General features: G+C 42.0%; 2 protein-coding genes and 1 pseudogene across 3 annotated transcripts in view; all 3 read right to left on the bottom strand.

The window, feature by feature from the left end:
* LOC115147785 (GTPase IMAP family member 7-like) overlaps positions 1–24,493 on the bottom strand; it is a 32,875-nt gene extending 8,382 nt beyond the window's left edge. Inside the window, exon 1 of one of the 2 annotated variants that reach the window (XM_029690082.1) lies at positions 24,435–24,493. The gene's annotated coding sequence lies outside the window, so the exon portion shown is untranslated. Of the gene's footprint in view, positions 1–10,270; positions 10,385–24,434 lie in introns of those variants that run through there. The other variant, XM_029690081.1, reaches the window with a different exon arrangement.
* On the bottom strand, positions 377–10,317 carry LOC115147778 (GTPase IMAP family member 7-like; annotated as a pseudogene).
* Positions 21,944–24,521, bottom strand: LOC115147782 (GTPase IMAP family member 7-like). The gene is made up of 3 exons (XM_029690077.1): positions 24,435–24,521; positions 22,982–23,071; positions 21,944–22,880 (listed from the first exon to the last, which is right to left on the bottom strand). Exons 2-3 carry the CDS (start codon positions 23,061–23,063, stop codon positions 22,099–22,101), a joined length of 864 nt encoding a protein of 287 aa, XP_029545937.1. The 5' UTR covers positions 23,064–23,071; positions 24,435–24,521; the 3' UTR covers positions 21,944–22,098.
* Positions 24,522–25,390: the final 869 nt, after the last annotated feature.

The raw sequence follows: 25,390 nt of genomic DNA, 5'->3' as shown, positions 1-25,390 counted from the left end.
TGGTAATGTGTATGTATCTGGTAATGTGTATGTATCTGGCAATGTGTATGTATCTGGTAATGTGTATGTATCTGGTAATGTGTATGTATCTGGTAATGTGTATGTATCTGGTAATGTGTATGTATCTGGTAATGTGTAGGTAACTGGTAATGTGTAGGTATCTTCCAAATCTTGGAATGTTCTCAAACCATTACTGTCCTTGATACCAGCATGGTTACGGATTCCACATTTGGACCATTGGGGAGATGCAAATGGCCGCCCTCCAGATAACAAGGCATTAGTGTGAAATAATAGCCAAAATCTGATCTGAGACTTTTGATCATTCTTTTTTCTTCATTTCCATCATTGTTGGGGAAAAATTTGATCCAGATCAGATGTTTGGTACTATATTTATTGAATAGAAAATGAATCCTATCAATTGAAAGGTAAAATTGGGCGCAATAAATTTGCTTAATTTCTCAGAGATCAAATTATATTTATATTATATAACACTAAAATGAATCTTAATTTCAAAACAATCTGAGATGGTGGATGTGGAAATCTTAATCCTTCTGGTCTTCTGAGTTGGAACTACCTGATTTGAAATAGGTGTCCATGCATTGATAACCTTTAACAGCGGCGAATACAGCCCCTGCTGCTAATGACAATGGAGAGCTGTACATGGCTCCCAACCCCAATGCACCCGAACTGGCAAGTGCTGACCACTTGCAGTCATTCAATTGTTCTTCTCTTTTTCTTATTTCTTCCTCTTCCTGTCTCCTCTCTCTCTCTCTTCTCTTCCTGTCTCTTCCTCTCCTTTTCCTCGTTGATCTTCCTCTGGACCTCCTGGTACATCTCATTGGTGTAGTGTTGTCCTCCATTCTTCATCACCATCTCCTCTATCTTCTTCAGCAGCTCTGGGACTTGAGTGTCTTTTCTCTTGTCATTGCTTAGGGAGTGATATCTGCCCCCACAGATATTGATGAGTTTCTGTAGATCTTTGCTCTCAGCCAGAAACTCCTCCACTGTTTTTCCCTTCAGTTGATCTCCATGTGTGAACAGCAAGATGGTGTACATTGAGGCTTCTTCTCCAAAGCTCTCCTGGATCCACTTCACAGTGTTCCTCTCCTCCTCTGTGAACCTCCCCAGTCTGATCACCAGCAGGAAGGCGTGGGGTCCTGGGACTGACATTTCTATACACCTGACTATTTCACTTTTCATCTCTTCTGGAGACATTTTTGTATCAAAGAGTCCTGGGGTGTCAATTACATCAATCTTCCTCCCATCCACCACTCCACTCTGTTTCTCACTCTGAGCAGTCACAGACACTGGAGAATCCTCCGCTTTAAACACCTCTCTCCCCAGGATGGTGTTTCCTGTTGCACTCTTCCCTGCTCCAGTCTTCCCCAGCAGAACTATCCTCAGGTCAGAGGGCTGCCCTGAAACTGTGGAAACAGACAAGAAATGATTGATTTTTAAATAATATCTTAAGATAAATGCACAACGCAGAGTACTAAAGGTCAAGAGGACTAAAAGTCAATAGAGTACTATCAATCAATGGAAATAGTGTTTTTTCTGTAATAGCGAATTATTGATCAATGTGTCAGAGACATGGGAGGAATTTGTCTAGACATTGAGCCTGAAATAGGCCATTGGCCCAGTTTTATAGCAAGGAATTCTAATTGGTCAACCACAGGCTAGGGTTGGGTTATACAACTACATCCTGTCCCTTTGTTCTGTGGAAAGAATCACTGAGGAGAGAATCACTGAGGACAGGGGAGAATGTACATCTACCTCTCAACATAACATCTATGATTTGTCAGTCTTTGAATAAACCTATTTTTCTCCCCCTCATTTGCTTTGGGGTCTGTGTTATTGAAGAGTAACATCAACTGCTAACACTTGGTGCCGTGACCCGGATGAATTGGTCGTAACCAACAACAAGGAAAGACTCAACTGTGTGTTGATCCAGGGAAAAGAGAGACCAATTGAGCGCAACCCATGGGATTCAACTCTTAATCTCCTGATTGAATGCTAACATATTGCTGGGTGACATTTTTTTTAGACCTGAGGAATGAGTGCCTCCTACTGGCCCTCCAACACCACTTCCAGCAGCATCTGGTCTCCCATCCAGGGACTGACCAGGACCAACCCTGCTTAGCTTCAGAAACAAGCCAGCAGTGTGATATCATTTCAAATGACCAAATCAAGATAAAATTAGGGCATGCAATGAGTGATACGTATCCGTGATGTATAAGGTTTAGTCCTTTATTTGCTCTGTTACAGGTTTGTTAAATCTCTATTATAGGGGTTTAAGTCCTCTATTAAAACGTTTGAGTCCTTTTTGTGCAATTTGTACACATGTGGGTAATGTAAGCCTTCAACAAGCTTTTGAAGTGAACACAAATTTTATAGGTAACCAGGCCTTACAGAGACAATTTGAAAAAGAAGAGGTTATAGTCCTCAACGGGGGTTATAAATATATATATAATTACTTTTAAAACATTTTTGGGGGGGGGTTAAATAAATATATAAACATAGAGATATATATTATACAACCTTTGAAGTTAATGTAATGCCATTGTTAAGTAATAAAAACCACTCTGGAAAAGGGCAGAACAGCTCCTCCGGATGTGAGCATGAAAAATATTAATTGATATGAAGAACCATTTCAAAGTAGAGAAGTGTCGGCAAGAGATAACAATTTTTTTCAACCTTTATTTAACTAGGCAAGTCAGTTAAGAACAAATATATTTTTTCAATGACGGCCTAGGAACAGTGGGTTAACTGCCTTGTTCAGGGGCAGAACACAGATTTTTACCTTGTCAGCTCAGGGATTCGATCTTGCAACCTTTCGGTTTTTATTTCAACACTCTAACCACCAGGCTGTGGTGATGGTAAAAAAAATATGTAACAGACACAATAGGGCCAGAATGGGAAGGTCATTATCAAGTGTTGCTCATAATAAGGTCAGCAGTGAAAGTCCAGGAAAAATCAGGAAAAATCACCATGGATACACTCATTGCAAGGTTGTCCATTTTGATGACAAAGCAGAGCCTGGAGAATAAAGAACTGATTTTTTAGCAATCGGGGGCCAATCTCAGGTGAAGAAGCATAGTAAGATGATCAGAACCTGTTAAGCTTTCATGTTGTACACCGCAGTCATCGTATTAGGGAAATCTAGGGGAAATGTCCAACTTTTTCATGAAAATCGGGACATGCTTACTTAGGGAAATGTATGTGAAATATAAATTTCTCTTGAAACCAGGACGTTACTTTCATCATTGTTTCTTTCACGTCCTGACCAGTAAAAGGGGTTATTTATCATTGTAGTTTGGTCAGGGCGTGGCAGGGGGTGTTTGTTTTGTGTGTTTTGGGTTTAGGTTCTATGTTTTCTATTTCTATGTTTAAATCTAGTTTTCTATTTCTATGTTGGGTTTTTGGTAGGACCTCCAATTAGAGGCAGCTGGTTGTCATTGCCTCTAATTGGAGGCCATATTTAGTTGAGGTTTGTTTCACTTGTGTTTTGTGGGTGGTTATTTTCTGTATAGCCTTATGGAACTGTTTTTCATCGTATGTTTATTTCGTTTAAGTGTTATCTTTAAATAAATTAAGTATGAGCACTTTACCCCCTGCGCCTTGGTCTGTCCATTATGACGATTATGACAGTTTCCTTCATTACAGGTTATGAGAATCTACCATCTGAAGCTGTAGCAATATCCCTTTGACCCAAGGACTGTACCTGAAATGATACAAGATCACCGTTGAAGTGTTCATTAGAGAAGTCCTTATCAATCAGTGGAACGGAAGAAGAATTCCTCACTACCGGTAGACTGTCAGAACATAAGTTATAATCGTTATCTATGTGGGACTGATACCAGTGTGGAAGAGCTGGTGTCACGGTTGTCGTCGGTGAAGGAGGACCAAAACGCAGCAGGTATGTGCAGGCTAATTACTCTTAATTACTCTCAAAATGAACATACAAAAATAACAAAAAAAAACGAACGATCAACAAAAACAGTCTGGTAAGGCACAAGGCGAAACACAGAACAATCACCCACAAATACCAAACACAAACACACCCTACTATATGGGACTCTCAATCAAAGGCAGATAGACAACACCTGCCTTCAACTGAGAGTCCCAACCCCAATTAACCAAACATAGACATACACTCACTAGACTCCACATAGAAATACCTAAACATAAACCAAAACCCGGAATTACTAAATCAAACACCCTTTTAACAAAACACACCACCCTGAACCACATAAAACAAATACCCTCTGCCACGTCCTGACCAAACTACAAAACAATTAACCTTATACTGGCCAGGACGTGACATTACCCCCCCCTTAAAGGTGCTACCCCGGAAGCACCATAACAAAAAATAAACCCAAGCAACACCAAAAGAAAAATTCCCCTTTTCTAAAGGGAGGGAAGGGAGGGTGGCTGCCGTCAACGACGGCACTGTGCTACACCCCCCCTCCCCAACCCACCTATTTCTGGAGGTGGCTCCGGCTCAGGCCGTTCCAGGCTGTCTGGGAAGTCTGGCAGCTCGGGACAGTCTGGGCAGTCTGGCAGCTCGGGACAGTCTGGGCAGTCTGGCAGCTCGGGACAGTCTGGGCAGTCTGGCAGCTCGGGACAGTCTGGGCAGTCTGGCAGCTCGGGACAGTCTGGGCAGTCTGGCAACTCGGGACAGTCTGGGCAGTCTGGCCACTCCGGCAGTTCAGGGCAGTCTGGCCACTCCGGCAGTTCAGCGCAGTCTGGCCACTCCGGCGACTGTTGACTGGCGGGCAGCTCCGACGACTGTTTACTGGCGGGCAGCTCTGACGACTGTTGACTGGCGGGCAGCTCCGACGACTGTTGACTGGCGGGCAGCTCCGACGACTGTTGACTGGCGGGGCTGGGTTTACGCACTTGAAAGCTAGTGCGGGGAGCGGGAACAGGACGAGTCGGACTGGGTTGTCGCACTTCCGGGTCCGCACGAGAGACAGGAGCTGGAAACCCAGGGCTATGGAGGCTCACAGCCGGTCTAGATCTTACCTCCTGCACAACCCGCCTTGGCTGGATGGAACTAGTAGCCCTGTACGAGCGGGGTGCTCGTACAGGGCAGACTGGGCTGTGCAGGGGCCTGATGGTAGCTGTGCGTAGAGCGGGAGTTGGGTAGCCTGGTCCTCGGAGGCGTACCGGCGACCAGATGCGCTGCGCAGGCATCCTCCTACCAGGCTGGATGCCCGCTCTAGCACGGCACCTGCGAGGGGCTGGAATAACTCGCACCGGACTGTGCGTGCGTATGGGTGAGATAGTGCGCTTCTCAGCGAAACATAGCGCTCTCCACCCCATACGCTCCTCCATATAACCACGGGTAGCTGGCTTCCGGCTCTTCTTTCGCCTAGCCAAACTACCCGTGTGCCCCCCCAAAAAAATGTCTTGGGGGTGCCTCTCGTGCTTCTCCCTCAGCGCGTCTCTGGCCTCGTACCACCGCCTCTCTGCCTTGGCTGCCTCAATTTCCCACTGCGGGCGGCGATAATCCCCAGCCTGATGCCAAGGTCCGGCCCCGTCCAGAACTTCCTCCCAGGTCCACTTCTCCTGCCAGTCCAACTCGAATTCCTTCTGCTCCTCCCTCTGCTGCTTGGTCCTTGAGTGGTGGGTGATTCTGTCACAAATATCTTCGTCTTCTGACGATAATGCGAAATCGTCATCGGAAAAGGTAGACCAATACGCAGCAGGTGTGCAGTTGTTCATTTTGAACTTTTAATAAATTCCCAAAATGAACATACAAAATAACAAAAAAACGAACGCACGCTACACTGACAGTCCTGTTAGGTTTACACACACTAAACACGGAACAATCACCCACAAATACCAAACACAAACACACCCTACTATATGGGACTCTCAATCAAAGGCAGATAGACAACACCTGCCTTCAACTGAGAGTCCCAACCCCAATTAACCAAACATAGACATACACTCACTAGACTCCACATAGAAATACCTAAACATAAACCAAAACCCGGAATTACTAAATCAATCACCCTTTTAACAAAACACACCACCCTGAACCACATAAAACAAATACCCTCTGCCACGTCCTGACCAAACTACAAAACAATTAACCTTATACTGGCCAGGACGTGACAGCTGGTCACTTTAAAGGACTTGGTGAATGATGACCTTGCCAGTAGGACGATTGAATATTATTGTCTTGTAGACAATATTTTTTTGGTGTGAGTTTCCTCAAATACAGGATGTGGTGGGAATCGTAAAGGATATCATCATTACACATGTTAATGCTTATCTTCTATAACTTTGTTTGAAATCTATTTCTTACTGTAACAGCAAGTAAAATATGCCCTTTGTGTTTTATAGAAATGTAACGTGTTTAATGTGAATGATTTTAGGCTTACTGCTAATGTTTTCTATACTGTCTATTTTTCATGTTATCTATTATTTTCCAAAAATACATTTCAAGTATATATATTTTTAAAACGGTCTAGGGGGAGTGTAAAAATATTTTAAGATAAATACACAACGCAGAGGATGAGAGGTCAATAGAGTACTAAAGGTCAAGAGGACAAAAAGTCAATAGAGTACTAACGATCAATGGAAATAGTGTTTTTTCTGTAATAGGGTGATCAATGGGTCAGAGACATGGGAGGAATTTGTCTAGACATTGAGACTGATATAGGATACTTGTTATTTGGCCATTGGCCCAGTTTCATTGCAAGGAATTCTAATTGGTCAACCACAGGCTAGGGTTGGGTTATAAAACTACATCCTGTCCCTTTGTTCTGTGGAAAGAATCACTGAGGACAGGGGAGAATGAACATCTACCTCTCAGCATAACATCTATTATTTTTTTAACTAGGCAAGTCAGTTAAGAACAAATTCTTATTTTCAATGACAGCCTAGGACCAGTGGGTTAACTGCTTTGTTCAGGGGCAGAACAACAGATTTTAAACATATTTTTCTCCCCCCTGATTTGCTTTGGGGTCTGTGTTATTGAAGAGTAACATCAACTACTAACACTGATAGTGGGTGTCTTGATTAAAGGCTACTGAAAACAGCTACTGTGTAAGTCCATGCATATATGTGTGTGTGTGCGTGTGTGTGTATGTGTGTGTGTCTGTGTCTTTCCTGGTTGAGGGTTGACGAGACATTAATTGCTTCTCTTCTAGTCAAATATTGAAATAACATTCAGCTTATACAACAATATATACCCAACAGGACATGCCACCAGGGGTCTCTTCACAGTCCCCAAGTCCAAAATTAAACAAATAAATAAAAAAACATGAATCAACTTCTCATGGAATGACATGTGAAGGGACACACACACACACACACACATACACACACACACACACACACACACACACACACACACACACACACACACACACACACACACACACACAAACATTTTTTATTTTATTTTATTGTATTATTATTGTAATAATATACATTTATTTATTTATTTATTTATTTGTGTGACTGTCCTTGTCTATCAGTGTTTCATTACTTGTCATGTTTTGTGTTTTTTGTTGACCCCAGGAAGAATATCTGCAGCCTCTGGAAAAGACAATGGGATCCAAAGAAACAAACAAATGTGCGTGTGTGTGTGTGTGTGTATTGTGTGTGTGTGTGTGTATTGTGTGTGTGTACTTTGTGTGTGTGTGTGTGTGTACCTTGGCATTGACCAGTGAAGTCTTGCAGGCAGAGTGTCAACAGGAACATAATCTTCAGAGTCCTTCCTCTTCCTCGTGCCATTACTACAACTGCAGTCAATCAAAAACATGGAAACAGACGATGACCTATTACAAAATAAAAAGTCCACATTTCTTCGGTGACTCATGCAGTGTTCGGAAAAGTTCCAACGTTTATAGATGAGGATGAACTAAATTATATATTTTTCTCAGCTACATGACTTTCAAACAATAAAAACTATTAAACTATAAACTATAAAAAGAGTGATGATATGTGGTATAACTGTGGATAAACACAGTACATTCCCTAACAAAGTAGCTTACCTCGGGTGAACATAATGTACTCATATGTGTATCAAATGACATTCTTAACATGGCTATTATTCTACTGTTGCCTGGCTGCAACTGTTAAGACCAGATAGACCAGTTAGAGGTGAACATTTAAAGAATGTGTAAATCGGGAGGTGTCGGAACACAAAGGGTGTGTTCCTCTGCTCAGACGTTGTTGACACCTATGGTGGAAAATTGCAAGGTTATGTTATAATACTTTTATTGCATGAAATGGTTGTTTTATGCAACAGAATAGAGGATTCTTATAGCTATTGTGTGTGTGTGTCACGTCCTGACCAGTAAAAGAGGTTATTTGTTATTGTAGTTTGGTCAGGACGTGGCAGGGGTGTGTTTGTTTTGTGTTGTCGGGGTTTTTGGGTTGTGTTCTATGTTTTGTATTTCTATGTTCTATTTTCTAGTTTTTCTATTTCTATGTCTAGTTTATTGTTTTGACATTCAATTGGAGGCAGCTGTTCCTCGTAGCCTCTAATTGAAGGTCCTATTTAGTAGGGGTGTTTTTTCTATGGGATTTGTGGGTAGTTGTTTCCTGTTTAGTGTTTGTTGCACCTGACAGGACTGTTTCTTGTCAATGTTTGTTGTTTTGTTAAGTGTTTTCGTTTTCCTTCATTAAAAGAAGATGAGTATTCACATTCCCGCTGCGTTTTGGTCCAATCCCTAAGACACCCATGACAGTGTGTTCTACTGAGGATGGGCCTCTATCGGATAACACTGACAGAGGAGATTTACCATGTCTTTTGGGTGATAAAACCTAAAGAGCATTCCAGAGAACATGAGTTCATGTTTCCGTTCTATACCGTACCAGAGAGAGATGGTTCCAGTTTGGAGTCAGGGGGACAGACACTGCTCTATACAATGAAAACTGTTGACACAGCAGATACTGTCTGCTATGCATTATAGGTGTCCTTCATACAAATCTTAACCTTGTGACCCATTCTATAGATCATCTGAGCGTGAATAGTTGACCAGCCATCATTATCGTAGAGCACTCAATCGATTCACTTTATATGTGTGCGTTGTATTGACCTGCTCCCTTATTAATAAGTGATTAAAGATTTAGTTTAAGTATAACTCTGACTTGTGTGATAAGTTTGTCTCTCCTCATTTGATAGTAAAGAAATGAACCACCACATGCCAGATCTTACAACGCCTGGATAGATATTTTACACATCAGCTAATCCTATCATATGTTTTAGCAATCTGTCAGTCAACCATTGGTTGATGCATGCAACGTCTAAGCAGTGGAACATGACCTTAGTCAGTACTGACAAAAACCTGCAGGTGTGTCGCTCACAGCAACAACCTGCTATAAGATGGCTGTTGACCCAAGGTACAGTATACTGCACTATCTCTGAACTAACCAAGGTACAGTATACTGCACTATCTCTGCACTAACCAAGGTACAGTATACTGCACTATCTTTGCACTAACCAAGGTACAGTATACTGCACTATCTCTGCACTAAACAATATACAGTATACTGCACTATCTCTGCACTAAACAAGGTACAGTATACTGCACTATCTCTGCACTAACCAAGGTACAGTATACTGCACTATCTCTGCACTAACCAAGGTACAGTATACTGCACTATCTCTGCACTAAACAATTTACAGTATACTGCACTATCTCTGCACTAACCAAGGTACAGTATACTGCACTATCTCTCCACTAACCAAGGTACAGTATACTGCACTATCTCTGCACTAAACAAGATACAGTATACTGCACTATCTCTGCACTAAACAAGATACAGTATACTGCACTATCTCTGCACTAACCAAGGTACAGTATACTGCACTATCTCTGCACTAAACAATATACAGTATACTGCACTATCTCTGCACTAAACAAGATACAGTATACTGCACTATCTCTGCACTAAACAATATACAGTATACTGCACTATCTCTGCACTAAACAAGGTACAATATACTGCACTATCTCTGCACTAAACAAGGTAAATGTTTCAGGTAAAAGTTTAACCATGTTTCTCCTTTCACTGTTCTACAATATTAAAATATGTATAAATACAAACATACTGTATAGCAGAATGTGATTGTTTTGACTTTTTGATGTTAAGTGATGCAATCATATGATTATTTATGCATAAATGTTAACAGACCTGAAATCAATAAAATGTCTACTTAATATTGTGCTACAGTTATTCAAGTACTGTAGAGTAGATTGTTGAACAACATTTAATTAGTAAGGTAGTTAAGTTGAATAGTCACTTTTAGTGTGGTTTCACAGATCTGTTAATTGTTGTCCCCTGTTGTCACAGAGAGCTGAAGAGGTGGGCCTGCTGGTTTTGCAGAGTCAGGTGCCCCAGGTGGGTGGAGATTTACCTCAACGACCAATGGAATGGTCTAAAACTCATGCGAAACTAATGCGCCCAATGTGCTGCACCTTACATTCTGTTAAGTTTCATTTTCCCAGCAAACTAGTCATTTCTAGCCAATGACAGAGTGTTGCTAGGCAAACATTATTCTACTCAGGAATTCCGATTGGGTGTCGCTTTTTAACCATAGCTGCTTGACAGAATCAGTAGATAGGCCACATCTTTTGGGTAAAATGAAAGACATCTTTTTCTCCCAGTCTCCTTCTGGGAGAAAAAGGTTGCAAATTAAATAACATATAAAACTACATTTTCAAATGTAATGTTATACTTGACTAGCCTGGTCCCAGATCTGTTTGTTCTCTTTCCAACTCCATAGATTACCACAGTGTTAAAGTTGCGTCAATTCGTTTCTGGTATCAGAACAAAATCGTCAGCACATAGTAACTTCTGATTTATTTGTACTTTAATTAATGCAAACACGTGTATGGTAAATATGTCGTTCGTATACGGTCTCTCTGTGACACCTCGCAGGGCAGACAGAGAAGAGAGCGACACATCCTATTGTTCTCTCTTATATACTCTGACAGTGATAGTTCCCGCTCAATGCTGGCCTGTCAGAGGGAGGAGGAGCGTGGTTTAAACTTGCTCCTCCTATCGTCGGCGTGCAGGCTGGTCCCAGCCTCGTGACGCACTTCCTGTCGCCGGTTGTAGTTCTTCTTGTCTTCAGCAGTTGATTTATCCGTAGTTTATATACTTAATAATGTAGCATTGCTTCTCCGGTATATTATATAAGTTATGCAAACAAATAGCCAGTTCAACCCTAACAACAGTATGAGTCATAATACCCATAAAACATAGCTGTCAAACAGGGAAATGGTTCCAGTCGTATTTCCACCATTCATTTTTCACATAGTGGATTATAGAAACACTTAAAATAGTAACACTATACTTTACACCCAGCCAGGGGCGGAAATCCCGGGGGGGACGGGGGGGGACACGACCCCCCCATCCTGGGAAAAATATGATTTGTCCTCCCCAATATATCACTGAAACATAACTATGTAATTTAAATAATATTAATAATTCGCAATGAAAGCAATTGTGCTGATTATAGACACTTAATAGCGCGTTTTTAAGTTTCAAAAGATTGCGACACCCCCACCCTTTGCCTCACAATGGTTTGATCCACTGCCAGTTCCTTAGCTTGCGAGGTAACAGAGAGGTCGTATCCACTGTCTGAAAGGCACTCAATACACGTAACTGACGTGAGGTTAATCCAGTCAATCGCGCACACACACTAGCTGAATATGCAGAGCTAGCGTGCAAATATTAACTATTAAGCTAGCTAGTACCTATTCCATTTATGTGGCCTCGTCAAAGATGGAATCTTTGCTATCGTCAATTTATTCCAAGATCAGCACGCAGATGATGTAAGTTAGTGCTTCAAAGTCCCTGTAATAAGGTTAGCGATAAACTGAAATCCAAACTGAACAGAACTACACTCTCTTCTACCATTGTCTTAAATATATTTAATGGTCTCGTTGCAAAAGCTACATTGTCGCAAGGGAACTTTTATTTATTTATTTTATTTCAACTTTATTTAACCCGGGTAGCAAAGATTATAGCAAACACCACTGAAACGGAATTGGTGCTCACTAGCTTTGCAAATTCAGCTATTGTTGGAAGCCAGCCAATATGAAACAAACGATTAAAATTACAAAAGGTTGCAGCATATGTTGTGTAAATGGTGAACTCATACAGCTGTCAACTCTTGTCATTTTAATCCGTTTCACATTTGCTAGCTACCTTTTAGATCGAAGTCCATATAGAATGATAGAAGCCCATCTCCTACTGTAAATAACCTACACACTGTGTGTGTGTGTAGCCAGCCAGCCAGCCAGCCAGGTAGAAAAATGGCAGAAAAAAGACGGACATCAGAGTATTTTTCAGTACACCAAAACGCATAGTAAGAACGCTAGTAGCCAAATATCTCAGACTAGTTGATAAAATGTTCATAAGAAAGAAGTGAAATGCTAATGGAAATGTTTCACATTGATGTCATTAGGCAGAGCAGGCAACAGATGGCACACAGACAGCAGAGTTGGGGACAGATATGCAGGGACAGACTGGCAGAGACAGGGAGTCTCAGGTAAGTTTGTTGAGTCTTTGTTTGGCAACATTATGAAAGGTTCTAATTTTTTAAAACTTGTAAAATAGGGACACAATTGGAAAATGCCATAGATACCCCCACTCTCAACTTAAACTGGTGACTGAACTAAGATTTGTTTAAGGCAATGGTATTGCTGTTTTGATTAATTGTGTAGTTTTGGGTACCGGTAGTTAGGAGTACAGAATGAAATTCTGAACATCATGGACAATACAGTCATTCAAGGCATTGCAGCTGAGATTAGGTCTCTTCCGATTGTACAATTTTCAGTAATTGTTGATGGTACTCAAGATGTCTCTGGTGCTGAACAGGAGAGTGTCTGCCTGCGTTATGTTGACCATGGCCTTGTCCCTCACGAGGAGTTTATTGGGCTATACAGGGTGTCGGAGACAACAGGCGAGGGCATTGCGAAAGTGGCAACTGATGTGTTGTTGAGGCTCAATTTGCCCATGTCTGGCTTACGTGGGCAGAGCTACGATGGTGACTCTAAACGTGGCAGGAAAATACACAGGTGCACAGGCAATTGTGAGGAGGCAGCAGCCATTAGCCCTCTATGTGCATTGTGGAGCACACTGTGTAATCTGATTACACAGGCTGGCTGCACAGCCTCCCCACTGATCCGGGATTCCCTATCTTGGGTCCATCAGTTAGGTGTCCTCTATGGCCAGTCAGGAAAGTTTAAGAGCATGTTTGAATCAATTGCCACGTCCAAAGATACAAATCTGACCACCCTGAAACCCCTATGTCCAACAAGGTGGACTGTGCGGAATACTGCTATTAGAGCTGTGCTAGGGCAGTATGAGCGGGTACTAAGCAGCCTAGAGGAGATGGCAAAAACTGCATCCAAGACAGCTTCAACTGCCAGTGGCTTATTCGAGCACTTCAGCAAAGGCAAGACTGTGTTGGGCCTCACACTTGCCTCTGCTGTTCTTGGAGAGCTTGAATGTCTAAACATTTCACTGCAGAAGAAAACTCAGACTGTCTCTGGTATGCAGGCTGCAGTCGAGTGTGTGCGGTCATCTCTTAAGGGCAAGAGAAATGACGAAAGCTACCTTGCACTGTATGAGAAAGCAACAACATTGATTGACTCTATTGAATCCATTGAATCCATTGAGACACACTCAAGACAATTTGCTGGCAAAGCAGTGGATCACTATAGGGCAGAATTTTTTAAAGTGTTGGATGGTGTGGAGGTTCAGTTTGGCGACCGTTTTGACCAGGACAGTCTAAACGTCCTGCAAAAGTTGGAAAGAGCGCTTCTCATGGGGGAGTTGGATGAGTCTCTAGATCAGTACCCAGAGCTGAACATAGATTCTCTTTCAGTGCAGATCCCTCTCTTTCACAACAAATACCCCTGTAGCAGCAGTGGAGAGGCAGCAGAGGTCCTCAGGAGGCTTCCAGTGGAGGTGCGGGGGTTGTTTGACCAAGTTGAGGTGCTGATCAGAATTTTGTTTGTGGTGCCAGTGTCTTCATGTGAGGCTGAGAGGAGTTTCAGTGCACTCCGCAGGTTAAAGACTTGGCTACGGGCTAGCATGGGCCAAGAGAGACTGAACGGCGTAGTTGTCTGTAATGTACATAGATTCTCTTTCAGTGCAGATCCCTCTCTTTCACAACAAATACCCCTGTAGCAGCAGTGGAGAGGCAGCAGAGGTCCTCAGGAGGCTTTAGTACATGACAGTACACTTACTAATTATTTATTTCATGGTATTTTATTTAAAATTGCATACTTTGTGTGACATACTTGTCCATAGCTGCTGTTTGAAGAGTTGAGACACAGACTGAAGGATATTTTGGTTGATTTATTTGGGTTATTCATTGAAGTAGTTATTTTGCTTTTAGAACTGTACTTATTTTAGCTTTTTGTTCTTGTAAAGCTATTGTAGTAGACTCAGGCCAGTGGCACATATTTAATGACTTTATAAATGTATCAGAAAAAGTAAAATTAAAAGGTCAATTCAATACGGAGAACAACTTTGTGATGTTACTCAATGGAGATTATTTTAGACGAGATCACACCATGTTCATTGTATTTACGAAAACTGCACCCATACAGTGTACAGTACCATTGCCACCTATTGGCCTTTCTTGGTATTGCTGGTTGTAAATACAAATACCTGCAGACATACTGGACTGATAAGGAACACTGCTATAACTATTATTAGTAGTAGTATTATGATGATTTAAACATTTGAACAAGTTGGGACAACCCTTCTGTTAACTACTGTACCTATCAATTATCCAGTAGTAGTAATTATGGTTCCTCAATATACATTTAACATATTACAACGTAGGCTATGTGTTACAGCACTACTTTTGGTGTCCCCCTCAGGAATTGCTCTTGAGAAAATTTAATGTAATTGTCCACTCCAAAGTTGATGTCAGATTTTCACCCCTGCACCCAGCATCATAACATGTTATGACACGGTCATAACCATCTCATAATATGTCATAATATGGTCATAACACTGTCATGACATATATTTAGACCCGTTTGTAACATATATTGCATTATTTTATGGCTGGTTATGACACCTACATAAGAGTGAAAACCCACAGAACCTACCACTGCAGTTATTTTGTGGTTGGTTATGACACCTACATAAGATTAAGATGAAAAAACTTGACTGTTTTCTCTCAGCCTCATGCCAAAATGTTTAGAATAGCATTACAATTGCTGCAAGTAGAGTCGCAATTCAACGGCTCAGACACAAGAGGTATGTGGCAGGGTCTACAGTCAATCACGGACTACAAAAAGAAAACCAGCCTCGTCGCTGACCCCGATGTCTTGCTCCCAGACAAACTAAACAACTTCTTTGCTCAATTCAGTGCCACCGACGTGGCCCGCTACCAAAACCTCTCCTTCACCGCAGCCAACGTGAGTAAAACATTTAAACGTGTTAACCCTCGCAAGGCTGCCGGCGCAGACGGCATCCCTAGCCGTGTCCTCAGAGTATGCGCAGATCAGCTGGCTGGTGTGTTTACGGACATATTCAATCAATCCCTATCTGTCACGAGAATTTTTGGGCTGATTCCTCACCGTTCTCATGATCATTGCAACCCCACGAGGTGAGATCTTGCATGGAGCCCCAGGCCGAGGGATATTGACAGTTCTTTTGTGTTTCTTCCATTTGCGAATAATCGCACCAAATGTTGTCACCTTCTCACCAAGCTGCTTGGCGATGGTCTTGTAGCCCATTCCAGCCTTGTTTAGGTCTACAATCTTGTCCCTGACATCCTTGGAGAGCTCTTTGGTCTTGGCCATGGTGGAGAGTTTGGAATCGGATTGATTGATTGCTTCTGTGGACAGGTGTCTTTTTTACAGGTAACAAGTTGCGGTTAGGAGCACTCCCTTTAAGAGTGTGCTCCTAATCTCAGCTCGTTACCTGTATAAAAGACACCTGGGAGCCAGAAATCTTTCTGATTGAGAGGGGGTCAAATACTTATTTCCCTCATTAAAATTCAAATCAATTTCTAACATTTTTGACATGCGTTTTTCTGGATATTTTTGTTGTTATTCTGTCTCTCACTGTTCATATAAACCTACCATTAAAATTATAGACTGATCATTTCTTTGTAAGTGGGCAAACGTACAAAATCAGCAGGGGATCAAATACTTTTTTCCCCCACTGTATGGTAACCGAGCTAAATGACTATCGCCCCATAGCACTCACTTCCGTCATCATGAATTGCTTTGAGAGACCAGTCAAGGATCATATCACCTCCACCCTGCCTGACACCCTAGACCCACTCCAATTTGCTTACCGCCCCAATAGGTCAACAGACGACGCAATCGCAATCACACTGCACACTGCACACTGCTCTAACCCATCTTGACAAGAGGAAAACCTATGTAAGAATGCTGTTCATCGACTACATCTCAGTATTTAACACCATAGTACCATAGTACCCTTAAAGCTGGAGAACAACTGGCCTTCACAGCACAGTACAAAAACATACTGTAACTCACTGATCTCACAATGGCAAGCATATAGCTTGCGTTTTCTTGATAAATAATTTGGTAACAGTTTACTTGACACCCAGCATCATAACAAGTTATGACATGTTCATAACCATGTCATAATATATCATAACAGCTGACATAAATTGTCATAACCTGTCATAATATGGTCTTAACACTGTTACGACACATATATTTACATCTGTTGTGACATATATTGCGTTATTTAATGACTAGTTTTGACCCTGCCAAGAAGTTTCCTTTCGTTTGAAAGTGTATCTTAAGTGCTTTGTTGTTATAATGAATTCTTTTTTTTAAATAATATTTTAAATTAAACAGTGTCTCAAAAATAAACTTTATGACACTGTGATAAAGTATTATGTTGCTCCTGTGTCCCTTTACTTGGACTAAGAAAATACACTTTATGACACTGTGATAAAGCATTATGGTCATCATAATCATTTATACCAGATAGGCCTATCATACCCTTAAAGTATGTCAGTCATCAGTCAAAAAGAGTGTGTTTTGTCCTGTTCCTGAAATCTACTCCTGCATTCATCCCAGTCATCAGCAACAGAGCATTGGGGTAGGTGCATGTCTGACATCAACGTGTGAGCAATTAGAATGATAATTTAATATGGTATATTTCAGAAAATGTTATCTAACATAAACCTACTGTTGACAAGTGGTGTAATGGAATGTTTGCCTTGTGTGGTAGGTTTTGTGGGTTTTGACACTCTTATGTAGGTGTCATAACCAGCCATAAAATATTGCAATATATGTTCCAACATATCTAAATATATGTGTCATGACAGTGTTATGACCCTATTATGACAGGTTATGACAAGTTATGTCAGCTGTTATGACATATTAATACATGATTATGACCATGTTATAACCTGTTATGATGCTGGATGTCAAGTAATGTGTTACCAATCATGTTGTATGTAAAAAGAAAAGACATGTGTATGCACTCAGTGTATCTGACGTCTGTTGATTCACATTGTACAGTATTAATCTACTCTACTGCTACACTTAAACCACTGAGTGTATTTCCCACTCCAACCTCTTATCGTCCACATCTTTATATGCCAGGGTCTTTCAGTCTTTTATTAAAGGCATTGAACCCTGAAAATACCCCGTTAAAACAGCTGTAACAGGATCTACTACTGGTGCTGCTTCACCGTCTGAACTACTACTGGTGCTGCTACCACCGTCTGAACTACTACTGGTGCTGCTACCACCGTCTGAACTACTACTGGTGCTGCTACCACCGTCTGAACTACTACTGGTGCTGCTACCACCGTCTGAACTACTACTGGTGCTGCTTCCACCGTCTGAACTACTACTGGTGCTGCTTCACCGTCAGAACTACTACTGGTGCTGCTACCACCGTCTGAACTACTACTGGTGCTGCTACCACCGTCTGAACTACTACTGGTGCTGCTACCACCGTCTGAACTACTACTGGTGCTGCTTCCACCGTCTGAACTACTACTGGTGCTGCTTCACCGTCAGAACTACTACTGGAGCTGCTACCACCGTCTGAACTACTACTGGAGCTGCTACCACCGTCTGAACTACTACTGGTGCTGCTACCACCGTCTGAACTACTACTGGTGCTGCTACCACCGTCTGAACTACTACTGGTGCTGCTACCACCGTCAGAACTACTACTGGAGCTGCTACCACCGTCTGAACTACTACTGGTGCTGCTACCACCGTCTGAACTACTACTGGTGCTGCTACCACCGTCTGAACTACTACTGGTGCTGCTTCACCGTCTGAACTACTACTGGTGCTGCTACCACCGTCTGAACTACTACTGGTGCTGCTACCACCGTCTGAACTACTACTGGTGCTGCTACCACCGTCTGAACTACTACTGGAGCTGCTACCACCGTCTGAACTACGACTGGTGCTGCTACCACCGTCTGAACTACTACTGGTGCTGCTACCACCGTCTGAACTACTACTGGTGCTGCTACCACCGTCTGAACTACTACTGGTGCTGCTACCACCGTCTGAACTACTACTGGTGCTGCTACCACCGTCTGAACTACTACTGGTGCTGCTACCACCGTCTGAACTACTACTGGAGCTGCTACCACCGTCTGAACTACTACTGGTGCTGCTACCACCGTCTGAACTACTACTGGAGCTGCTACCACCGTCTGAACTACTACTGGTGCTGCTACCACCGTCTGAACTACTACTGGTGCTGCTACCACCGTCTGAACTACTACTGGAGCTGCTACCACCGTCTGAACTACTACTGGTGCTGCTACCACCGTCTGAACTACTACTGGTGCTGCTACCACCGTCTGAACTACTACTGGAGCTGCTACCACCGTCTGAACTACTACTGGTGCTGCTACCACCGTCTGAACTACTACTGGTGCTGCTACCACCGTCTGAACTACTACTGGAGCTGCTACCACCGTCTGAACTACTACTGGTGCTGCTACCACCGTCTGAACTACTACTGGAGCTGCTACCACCGTCTGAACTACTACTGGTGCTGCTACCACCGTCTGAACTACTACTGGTGCTGCTACCACCGTCTGAACAACTGTTGTTGCTGCTACCACCGTCTGAACTACTACTGGAGCTGCTACCACCGTCTGAACTACTACTGGTGCTGCTACCACCGTCTGAACTACTACTGGTGCTGCTACCACCGTCTGAACAACTGTTGTTGCTGCTACCACCGTCTGAACTACTACTGGTGCTGCTACCACCGTCTGAACTACTACTGGAGCTGCTACCACCGTCTGAACTACTACTGGAGCTGCTACCACCGTCTGAACTACTACTGGTGCTGCTACCACCGTCAGAACTACTACTGGTGCTGCTACCACCGTCTGAACTACTACTGGTGCTGCTACCACCGTCTGAACTACTACTGGAGCTGCTACCACCGTCTGAACTACTACTGGAGCTGCTACCACCGTCTGAACTACTACTGGAGCTGCTACCACCGTCTGAACTACTACTGGAGCTGCTACCACCGTCTGAACTACTACTGGTGCTGCTACCACCGTCTGAACTACTACTGGAGCTGCTACCACCGTCTGAACTACTACTGGAGCTGCTACCACCGTCTGAACTACTACTGGAGCTGCTACCACCGTCTGAACAACTTCTGTTGCTGTCAATACGCCATCTTAAATCTGCTTCTTCTTGACTTTATATTTCAACTCATTCTGTTTCCTGTTCGTTTCTACACCATCCCCACTAAATACACACACTACCATTTTAATATATACTATATATCCCCACTAAATGCACACACTACCATTTAATACATACTGTCATGACGTCGCCCTGTTGGCGGAGGTTTATGACCCCCCCCCATAAATACCTTTCCCCCTTTTTCTCTCCACTCTACAGAATGGACTCTTGGAAAGCCCTTTGGTAACATAGAGTATGGTAACATCAAAAGGTTGGGAACCTAACAATATTTCGGTAATCCAACCAGTTGAAAGTGTCCGTTGGTACTTAAAAAATGTGATGTCAGATCAGTTGTCGTCTGAGACATTATTACTGATGATAGGACAACATAAACTGTATCTTGGAAAGTCTACACATTCTAGTTATCAGATTCACATGGAATTGTTGTGCAATTTAAATTTTTAAATATGAAACTATTTGTGAAAAGATTAAATGTAATTTTAGCTTCTAAATGAAAGAATTGTTTTCATAAAAGAACTATGCTCACACAGTGGCCCCGCCCAAGTGAACAGGCATTGGTTGTGAACTATGAAACATGCCCTTCTCTCCCTCATTACAAATGCCCATTGACGAAAGTCAACCTCTTATAGTCCCGATGACGTGAGGACTGCTGTCCATACTTTAAAAAGGGAGAATTTCAATGTGGAGGTGACGATCGACACGCTGAAGGGATGAATTTCGACTATACCAGCCAGAATATAGCATGAGCTTATGGTATAGCAACTTGGTATGAACTTTGAACTCTTATTCACTAAAGAAGTGATACATACTGGCCGTCAAGTTATCAGCAGCAGCTGTGGACGTGCGTGGCCTGGGAAGGGACGGAGAATCTCTTCGGAACGACAGGGTACTACATCGTATCTGTTCTACCACCGAACGACAGGGTACTACATCGTATCTGTTCTACCACCGAACGACAGGGTACTACATCGTATCTGTTCTACTACCAGATGAACGACTACAACGTATCTGCCCAGAAATACTCTTCAAAGGACAAGGGAGATCTCTGCTGGGCAACCCAGCCTTCCATCTTCGACCAATCTATCGAAGCGCAGCTCAGAGTAAATATATTTCTTGAATTTTCCTTTTCCGAATGTGCGGTTATTTAGAATGCTTAAGATTCTGTACTTATGATAGCATAGCTTCATAAGGTCTGATAGAGACCCAATCCTTTTGTTTCTCAGTCTTCCCGCACTTTCATTGAAACCCAACCCCCTTTCTTTGTGTAACCAGCCGTCATATCAGTTCCGTCCACTAGGGACGTTTCCTTTTATGACATAATTAGTAATCAACGTATGATCCATCCTGTATATATGTAACTCTGTGTGACTATTTAGGTATTTTGTAAATAAATAATTAAACCAAATTTTGTATTGCAGATTCAACTTGTTAGCCAGGGTTCGTGAAGATAACCAAGAATTTTACGACTTTCAGATGAGACTGAATAAGGTGATGATTAATAATTGACTGCTATTGATATAAAAGATTACCAGGTCTTTAAGAGTTTATTAGGAAGACAACAGCTCTATAAACATTATTCTGTGGTGCCCTGACTTCCTAGTTAATTACATTTACATGATTAGTTTAATCAGGTAATATTAATTACAGAGAATTGATTTTATAAAATAGCATGTCATATCATTTAATCCATAGTAAAGACACGACAATACTATATATCCACACTAAATACATGTACTAAGATAATGTAACGGCTGTCGTAGTAATGAAACCAAGGTGCAGCGGAGGATGTGTATTCATTTTGAATATTTAATAAAATGAACCACTATAAACAAAACACTAAACAGCAACGACAGCAAACAGTCCTGTCTGGTCAAAAATGAACGTAACAGAAAACACTAGACAGAAACAATCACCCACAAAAACCCAAAGGAAAAACAGGCTACTTATGTGTGACTCCCAATCATCAACAACAAACTACAGCTGTGCCTGATTGGAAGCCACACGGCCAAAATCAACGAAACAAACCAACCTAGAAAAAAGAACATAGAACGCCCACCCAATATAACACCCTGGCCTAACCAAAATAACGAACAAAAAACCCCTTTCTATGGCCAGGGCGTTACAGATAAACATGGTCAACACCTGGGCTGCTTTCAAAAACGGTCATGATTTGAGTTGAGCAACAATGTAACTATAGGTGATGAAAGGGTGATTGTGTACAGTGCAGCAAGAGTGTTTTGTTAACATTTTCCACGTTCACACCCTGCTAGGGCCATCCTGCCATGCGGCCAGCATATCTATAACATTGCAAATGGTTTTGAAAGAACTGTTATATCATTCAGTAAGTACCGTTGCCATATGTAGCAAAAAGTTAAGACCAACTGAACGCACACCCGGTGTTTTAAAAGCCTAGCATATGCATAGTGCATTCAAACCCTTGGCTGAAGCCTGCAGCTACACCTGCTGCCACCAATACTGGTGAAGCAGACAACATCCCTATTCCTGCTGCGGCTAGACCGCCATACGCTGCCAGTTTACAGTAAAACGTAATATCGCTGATCTTTCTCTGAGCCTCCTCATAGTCAGCACTGGTGTAGTGTTCTCCTCCATTGTCCTCCGCCACCATCTCCTTGATCTTCTCCAGCAGCTCTGTAACCTGAGTCTTGTCTTCTCTCTTGTCATTGATTAGGGAGTGATATCTGCCCCCACACATATTGATGAGTCTCCGTAGATCTTTGCTCTGAGCAAGAAACCCTTTGACTGTTTTTCCCTTCAGTTGATCCCCATGTGTGAACAGCAAGATGGTGTACATTGACGCATCTTCTCCAAAGTGCTCCTGGATCCACTTCACAGTGTTCTGCTCCTCCTCTGTGAACCTCACCCCCAGTCTGATCACCAGCAGGAAGGCGTGGGGTCCTGGGACTGACATGTAGATGGCCTTCTCTATTTGTCTTTTTATCTCTTCTTTAGACATTGTTGTGTCATAGAGCCCCGGGGTGTCGATGACATCAATCATCCTCCCATCCACCATTCCACTCTGTTTCTCACTCTGAGCAGTCACAGACACTGGAGATTCCTTCACCTCAAACACGTTTTTACCCAGGATGGTGTTCCCTGTTGTACTCTTCCCTGCTCCAGTCCTTCCCACCAGAACTATCCTCAGGTCAGAAGGCTGCCCTGAAACTGGAAACAGACAAGAAGTGCTTGAGTTGATCGTTTTCAGTAGCCATTTATCAAGACACTATGTGTGTGTTCATGTACAGTACGTGCGTGTGTGTGTGTACCTTGGCATTGACCAGTGAAGTCTTGCTGACACAGTGTCAACAGTAACATAATCTTCAGAGTCCCTCCTCTTCCTCGTTCCATTTCTACTACTGCAGCCAATCAAAAACATGGAAACAGATGATGACCTCATTACAAATTATAAAGTTCACATTTCTTCAGCGACTCATCCAAAGCGTTTGGCCAAGTTCCAACATTCACAGACGAGGAAAGACTAAATTATTTATTTATTTATTTGACTTCTAAACAATAAAAACTATAAAACTATAAACCATAAAAAGAGTAATGATGTGCTGTACAACTGTTGTAAAACACAGTACATTCCCTAAGATAGGGCGTACATAACGTAGTCACATATGGCATGTCAAATGACATTCTAAACATGGCTATTATTCTACCGTTGCCTGGCTGCTACTGTCAAGACCAGATAGACCAGTTAGAGGTTGTGTTCCCATTAACATCAAATATCACATCTACTGGGTAGACAGACAGGAAAAGTTCAAACAATAATTAAGTGGAATCGGTATAACTGAAACCAGTGAATAATGAGTAAATTGGGAGGTGTCAGAACACAAAAGGTGCATTCCTCTGCTCAGACGTTGCTGATGCCAGATCTTACAACGCCAGGACAGGTATTTTACATGTCAGCTAACCACATCATGTGTTTTAGCAATCTGTCAGTCAACCATTGGTTGATGCATGCAACGTCTAAGCAGTGTGACCTTAGTCAGTACTGACAAAAACCTGCAGGTGTGTGTGTCCCTCACAGCAACAACCTGCTAGAAGATGGCTGTTGACCCAAGGTACAGTATACTGCACTATCTCTGAACTAACCAAGGTACAGTATACTGCACTATCTCTGCACTAACCAAGGTACAGTATTCTGCACTAACCAAGGTACAGTATGCTGCACTATCTCTGCACTAACCAAGGTACAGTATACTGCACTATCTCTGCACTAACCAAGGTACAGTATACTGCACTATCTCTGCACTAAACAAGATACAGTATACTGCACTATCTCTGAACTAACCAAGGTACAGTATACTGCACTATCTCTGCACTAACCAAGGTACAGTATACTGCACTATCTCTGCACTAACCAAGGTACAGTATACTGCACTATCTCTGCACTAAACAAGTAACAGTATACTGCACTAAACAATATACAGTATACTGCACTAAACAATATACAGTATACTGCACTATCTCTGCACTAAACAAGGTAAATGTTTCAGGTAAAAATCTTACCATGTTTCTCCTTTCACTGTTCTACAATATTAAAACGTGTATAAATACAAACAAACTGTAATCATATGATTATTTACGCATAAATATTATCAGACATGTTATCAATAAAATGTCTACTTAATATTGTGCTACAGTTATTCAAATACTGTAGAGAAGATTGTTGTACAACATTTAATTTGTAAGGTAGTTAAGTTGAATACTCACTTTTAGTGTGTTTTCACAGATCTGTATATTGTTGTCCCCTGTTGTCACAGAGAGCTTAAGCAGTGGGCCTGCTGGTTTTGCATAGCCACATGCCTCAGGTGGGTGGATATTTACCTCAACGACCAATGGAATGGTCTAAAACTCATGCAAAACTAAAGTGCTGCACCTTAAAATACCATTGTGCTGCAGCTTACATTCTGTTAAGTTTCATTTTCCCAGCACGTACTCAATTCTAGCCAATGAGAGATTGTTGCTAGGCAAACATTATTCTATTCAGAATAGGCAAAATCTGAATTTTGATTGGGTATCGCTGTTCAACCTTGGCTGCTTGCCAGAATCATAAGATAGGCCACATCTTTGGATAAAATGAAATGTGTTGAATACATAGAAGTCTACTTCTGGGGGAAAAAAATAGGTTAAAAATGAAATAACAAATTAAACTGCGTTTGAAATGTAACTGTATACTGTAGTTGTAACTTTATAGTTGCCCAACCTGGTCCCAGATCTGTTTCTGCTCTTTCCAACTCCATAGAATACCACAGTATGAGTCATAATACCCATAAAACCTAGCTGTCAAACAGGGAAATGGTTCCAATCATTTTTCCACCATTCATTTTTTCACACAGAGGATTTTAGAAGCACTTAAATGGTAACACTATATGGTCATAACCATGTCATAATATGTCTTAACAGCTGACATAACTTGTCATAACCTGTCATAAAATGGTCATAACACTGTCATGACACATATATTTAGACCTGTTGTGACATATCTTGCATTATTTTATGGCAGGTTATGACACCTACATAAGAGTCAAAACCCACAGAACCTACCACACAAAGCAAAACATTCCATTACAACATAGCCTATATCATTTTCTGAAATTGACCTTTGACCATTAAATTATCATTGTAATTGCGCACACATTGATGTCATACATGCACCTACCCCAATG

The sequence above is a fragment of the Salmo trutta genome, chromosome 14, assembly GCF_901001165.1.
Source record: "Salmo trutta chromosome 14, fSalTru1.1, whole genome shotgun sequence".
Taxonomy (NCBI): domain Eukaryota; kingdom Metazoa; phylum Chordata; class Actinopteri; order Salmoniformes; family Salmonidae; genus Salmo; species Salmo trutta.
Note: the sequence above shows the minus strand (reverse complement) of the source record. Positions and strands in the feature narration are given on the sequence as shown.

Excerpts from the sequence above, each read along its gene's own strand:
- LOC115147782 (XM_029690077.1), bottom strand. The coding sequence starts at position 23,063 with ATGGAACGAGGAAGAGGAGGGACTCTGAAGATTATGTTACTGTTGACA. Across the intron at positions 22,881-22,981 it reads CTTCACTGGTCAATGCCAAG|TTTCAGGGCAGCCTTCTGAC; the intron begins GTACACACACAC and ends GTCTGTTTCCAG.